This window comes from Pinus tabuliformis, chromosome J (assembly GCF_031772625.1).
Source record: "Pinus tabuliformis cultivar Carrire ecotype Pingquan chromosome J, CPIR1, whole genome shotgun sequence".
NCBI classification, from domain to species: Eukaryota; Viridiplantae; Streptophyta; class Pinopsida; order Pinales; family Pinaceae; genus Pinus; species Pinus tabuliformis.
In genome coordinates this window covers 963,753,005-963,759,471 of record NC_142295.1, presented here as the reverse complement: position 1 = coordinate 963,759,471, position 6,467 = coordinate 963,753,005, and the positions used below count along the sequence as shown (strand labels likewise).

General features: G+C 34.2%; 1 protein-coding gene across 1 annotated transcript; it reads left to right on the top strand.

Moving 5' to 3' along the window:
• The first annotated feature begins 1,333 nt into the window (after positions 1 to 1,333).
• Positions 1,334 to 2,954, top strand: LOC149230036 (aquaporin NIP1-1-like). The gene is made up of 5 exons (XM_089375986.1): positions 1,334 to 1,439; positions 1,803 to 2,027; positions 2,172 to 2,366; positions 2,518 to 2,579; positions 2,713 to 2,954. Exons 1-5 carry the CDS (start codon positions 1,335 to 1,337, stop codon positions 2,945 to 2,947), a joined length of 822 nt encoding a protein of 273 aa, XP_089232112.1. The 5' UTR covers position 1,334; the 3' UTR covers positions 2,948 to 2,954.
• Positions 2,955 to 6,467: the final 3,513 nt, after the last annotated feature.

Here is a 6,467-nt window from a genome sequence, read left to right as displayed (position 1 = left end):
TCGTCCGCGAACAAACTCACCAACATCATCCACCTGCCTACCCTTTCTCCCATTAAAACCTTCTCCTCCACCACCCTCGCTGCCACCTTTCCCACCTCCCTTGCATGCAATCATGCCAAGGGCCACCGCACCCATCGCCTTGAGCGTGTGGGGGGTGGTGGTACAGTACTCAGGTGTACTCAGCATTAATCTTCGTTTGTTCCAACCACTGGCTTGCACCCCAATTGGGGTATATTAAAGTTAAACATTATATATAAGTAAATTAAACATTATATAAAATCCTAAATGTCTTTTTAGAGTTAAACATTATATAGAATATTAAATATAATCTTAAATGTATTTTTAAAGTTAAACATTATATAGAATATTAAATAGAGTACAATAATAAAATATTAAAAATTAATTTCTCTTTACTATCATGAATATAAAAAAAATAAAAAATAATGTAAGCAATCTAATAAAACACTTAATTGTTTTTAGTGCTATTTTTTGGACTGAAGTGAAATCTTGATTTCTATTATTTAAAATGGTTTTTTGACTATATGGATTTTCCATTGTGAATGGGTTTTTTTTTCCGAAGGTGGCAAAACCTATCAAACTCAGGTGTCAAACCAACAGTGAGGACAGCCATCTCTGGCTGCTATCCGCGAATGTCGGTTTGACTCATCACCGTTATCAAGGAAAACCACGCCACCTGTAATAACCCGCTGGTGGTCCGTAAGGGAGCAGGCTTTCACTCCTACCAGATGCCTCTGGGTCTTGGGCCGTTAACCTGTTTCCTTACGTCCGAGGAAGACGAGCTCTTAGCCAAGCAGAAGCAGTTTTACGGCATACTCCAGGCCGATTCCATTGTGAATGGGTTACCCATCAAACTTGTGATTTCAATAAATTCCTCTTAAAATTTTAGAAAAATGAAATCAGAAAAACTCACCTTGGAAAAAAAAAAACAACGCTGCTATTTGATGACGATAGTGATAGCCTCTTCCAAACTATTACCTAAATTGTAAATTACACGCATAACACGATGACCTCATCTATACGTTGTGCCAAATAAAGGTATGACCGTTCAAACTAAGAATCAACAAGCTCCAACGCACGCATCTTTTGCGGTGAGGATTCTCACGGCTAACATTCATGACCGATGACCTCCTACCAACAAGGCTTTAACTGAACAATCCAAACAATTACAGCTAACAATCAACGAGCGCCAACGGATCATTTTGTCAGTCTCGAAGCAGCATTGTTATATAAACATATGAATAACTTGGAGATGCTAATTTAAAGCCCTTCTTTGAAGTTGGATAATTCGAGCAGCAGTGGTGTAAAGCCTCAATATGGCTATGGAAATTCTTCCTGCTCACCAAAGTCTGGGTGTTACACCTATGGAAGAGGGTCGGAGAGGACGAAGCTGTGGATCACTCTTACCATCTGTTCGGAAGGTAGCAGAATTATTCAGATTTTATTATGCAGCATCTTTCCTAATTATTTTTAAACCAGTTATTCTTGGTGTTTTCATCTCGCAAAAGGAATTACTAATTTACATATTTTTTTTTTCCTAGATAGAAATGTTGTAGATTCTGAAGCTCCAAAAATTGCTAGTATGTCATATTCTTATTCCGAATTACTGGACCCATGATATTGCATTTCTAATTCCTTAATGACTATAGAAACGTTTAGAATCTGTGAAGTCTTATTCTGTTCTTCAAAATCTAAACGCGATGTTGGATACTATTCATCTGTTTTCTGGATAGAATGACAAACTCCGATACCACTGTTCAGCTTTCATAATTGATTACTTGCAGGTGGTAGCAGAATTCATTGGAACGTTCTTCCTCATATTTGTAGGATGTGGATCAGTGGTCGTTGATAAGATGACCAACGGTTCCATAACTCATCTTGGTGTGTCGCTTGTATGGGGAATGGCCGCCATGATTGTAATTTACTCCATAGGCCATATTTCTGGAGCTCATTTGAATCCTGCAGTCACGTTGGCCCTTGCAGCTGTCAAGAGATTTCCATGGGTTGAGGTATGTATGCAATATTGTGAGACATTGATACCATAAGCAAATAAAATGTACATGGAATGTAAATGGAGATTAGGAAATGTATGAGATATAATTTGAGGATTGACATTGGATGGGATTTTATTCACTTGAAAGTTGAAATTACAGGTTCCAGGCTACATAGTAGCTCAAGTATTTGGATCAATATCTGCTGGGTTTCTCCTACGTTTCATGTTTGGAGAAGTGGCATACATGGGAGCCACAGTTCCTTCAGGCTCAGAAATGCAGTCTTTCGCTTTGGAAATTATTACTACGTCATTGTTGGTGTTTGTGGTTTCTGCAGTCGCCACTGATATAAAAGCGGTAGATCTCCTTAACTATAACCAGGCTTACCAGATTTCACATTCGTTTCGTACGATTAATTGTATTAGATAACAATTAGAGATAGCAGGATGAAAAGTTGTGCAGTGTGGCTTCGTTGTAACAATAACTTTATGAATATCGAATTCTACAGGTGGGTGAATTAGGAGGATTAGCGATTGGAGCGACCATCGCAATGAATGTAGCCATATCCGGGTATTAATATTTCTCTGCCCAAATTCTGATTCATCTTGATATTTTATTTTGCAACGACCAATACCTCCAAATCAGTCTAACTAGATTCAGGAAATTAGTAAAACAAAATGATGGTGTATTCCCCTTGTGGCAGACCAATCTCAGGAGCTTCAATGAATCCAGCAAGGACAATAGGATCTGCAGTGGCTGGCAACAAATATACAAGCATTTGGATATACATGTTTGGGCCTGTAATCGGTGCGCTAATGGGTGCAATGAGTTATAACATGATTCGAGAAACAAAAAAGTCCGAAAGGGAGATTAGGAAGAGTGGGTCATTTGTTAAGGACATGAGCTCCAGCGAATCAATCAACAGCATAACAACTTAGAGATTTCTTGCATTCACGTTACGCTATCCAGTGATAGTGGAGAGTAGTCATAATAAGAATGGTGAAAATGTTTGTGTAGATTAATGTGTAAAATTCAGTCCGTCAACCATGAAGTGAACTGCATTCCGTTTTTAAATGTTTATTGGATTTGAATGAATAAACAGTTTACACGTGAAAATCCCTACTTTAATATAAAATTTTCCATTATCGTAATTATTTTCCAGATCCATGTTCTTAACAACCCGATTTCCTAGCATCCATCTGCGTAGAATAGATGTATTGAATTATTAACCCTTGAGATTGGCTACATGTGATTAGCGTAGAATAGATTTATTGGAAATATTAACCCTTGAGATTGGCTACATGTTATTTTGTTCGAATCTGTGATCCATGTGATTTGTGAGTGTACCACCTCTCGAATGGATCGCATTACAGATTGATGTTTATTATTTCTTTATTTCTTGATTTTATAAGTGGAATGCGATTTTATTTTGATAGAATTCTTTTAGTTTTCTCTTTGAACTAGATTCTTGATAATGTGACTCGGTGTCATTTGAAAAGTGTACATAATTTAATTTATATAATTACAAGTTTTCTCCATTTTCACGAGAAATGTTAGCTTAAGGTATTCACGTGGATAATATAAGAATAGTTACGTGGATAATATAAGAATATTTCAATAGAGAGAATCTTGTTATAATGGGTGGTTCGAGAATTATATTAAAAGCAAAAGAAGGGGGTTTATGTAACACTTTGCAGTTGTGTGAGATGCATGGTTTTTCGTATATTTTATTTTAAGTTAAGTTTTGATATTTAAATCATGATCGCATATAATTTAGTGTAATTTAATGCTGGAAAAAAAGGAAATAAAAGAAATGGATTATAGTTTTTTAAATAGTCATGAAATGGAATTATGTAGTTAATTGATAAAGGAAGGTTCGGTTGAGGATGATAAGAGTTGGAGGCAATGGTAAATGTAAATTTGATGTTGGGAAAAAATTATTTATAAAGAATATGAATAAATACACAATAATGTTTTCAAAATAATATCTCTTTCTTTATAACTGAAGTTTAAGAAGGATTTTTACATTATGATATGGAAAAGGACACTTGACATTAACCCTATAATCTTTTAATGGAGGCTTTGACGTAAAAACAATTGACCCAAGCTTGAAACCCATGCTTTAATAAGTTATTTTCTTCAATAATATTTTTTCTTTCTTTCCTTTTACAAATGCATTACATCAAGATTCAAATACAATTGTCACTAGTTACATTTTTCAACACTCCCTCTTAACTTCGCAGATATTCATAATTACATATATACAGAGGTACACGGAACTTGTCAAAATGATATATTCTATGAAAAGGCACAACACATGTAGTGCTACATATTAGATACCTAACTAGGGTATTCGAATTGAGTGGGACTAAGATGCACTCAAGCTTTAAGCACTCTAGGCACCATCAAGCTTTTAAGCTTTACCACCAATCCAAAGATCTAGGTGCATATCTAAGGCCGGAGCTCCATGACCAATGCCACCCTCCCTACTTCGGGATCTAGACATCAACTCATAGGATGACCATATGTACTTTCAGGCATCTTGCCATAAGATGCTTCATCTCTCTTAAACAACTAAATCAAATATATCCACCAATCCAAAAATGCTTCAAACGTTCAATCTTTTGTGGAGAGATTATGCATAATAAAAACCCCAATCAGTAATAAACCTTCAAATATATATACAATTAAAAACAAACCTTCAGGGTCCTTAATCATTCTAGTGCTACTTATAATCTATCCAAATACAACTTGTTAGAAGCTTTATTCTTTTCACCACTTCAAAAACATCGAATACATCCTCAGCACTTCTCAAGTATTTTTTTTATGAACATTCATTTGTAGTAGTTTCATTAATTCATTTTCATTCTTACTTCAAGGTAGTCATTATGATTTTCATAGTATGCCCTCCCTCTCAATTGAAGAGATATAGCCTTTCTTATATTCAACCTCCCTCTAAACTTTGAGAAATCAACAACTTCATAATATCATAGAAACTTCATTCTTTCAAGGCTTCATTTCTTTCTTATGGCACCAAGATCATCTTGATCATCATCCTTCATCATGTTCATACAAACATTTTCAACATCTAGAAGATTATGTACCTTCAAATACTCAACAACAAGTACATCCAAATACAAATATATAGAAGCATGAAGATAGTTATTATATGTTTATCATGTCATTACAATGGAAGCATCAAAAAATTCAAACTTTAGACATCAAATACCTAAACCTAGTTAGGTTCATAATTAGCAAGGGTTGCATCCTTTATATACTATAATTTGAATTCTCGATAGGGTTTTTTCATAAACCAGACTCCATATTTTAGACATAAAGCCTTATATGTCCGCAATGACAATTCAATCATAGTATTATACATATAAGATTTCAAAAATGTGCTTTTACATGTTATATTCTACTAGGATTTGTTGCAAAACCTATATTTTATTATCAAAACTAAATCATATTGAAAACAATATCATCATATCCTAGAATATCAATCTCTATTAGGGTTTTGTTAGAAGCCCTAGATTTTACAAACTAAAACATGTGCATACACAATTAGGTTAGCATACTCACATATACATATCTAGGATGCATTATCATATACTAGAGACTTATATCAATACTTACTTGGGTAAACCCTAGATACAAACATCAATATATCAAAGTTAGATATGCAATAATTTCAATCAAGCAAGGGTCTCGATTATGCAAAAGAATACACACCTAGGGTTTAATTCCTAGGACTACATTTTAGCTAATACAAACGTCTTGCTCATAAACCCTATTTCATTGAAAACCTAAAAACTAGGATTTCAACTTATTAAAAACAAGCCCTAACTTATCCAAATCATAAAGATCTAGGGTTTTAGTTTATAACTTGGATAATAAAAGCAATCCTTAAAATAAAGTATAGGTTTTTGCTAAAAAAATATCAAAACCTTAAACATCAAAATAATAGAGTTTTCATCATAGGATCTAAATTTCATTGACAACCCTTAGAGGACTAAGGTTTCAATACTATTGTTAACATACGCTAAGTACCAAAAGTCTAGGGTTTTATAGTGAACCCTAAACGTTAGGGTTTCAGAAGAGTGATCAAATAACAAGAGATAGTATAATGAGGGTAGATTCAATCTATTGATTAATCACCCTAACAAGAATCTCTATGATTCAAAACCTAAAGATAAGATGTTAGTAATATAAAAAAATATTCAAAGGAGAATGAATATACCCTTTTCTATGAAGAGAACCTTGTGACAAAACTTCTAGTTTAAGACATACCTTGAGTTGTTCTTTAACATACCTTGTAGGACATCAATTCTTGAGAGGTCTCCTTTACAACATAACTTATTCCAAGCTTCAAGTCTTTCCTTTGTAGTTTCTTTCATAATCTCTGAGCATTCAACAAGGTTTCCTAACATATTTATGTGAGGATATGAAACAAAGGAC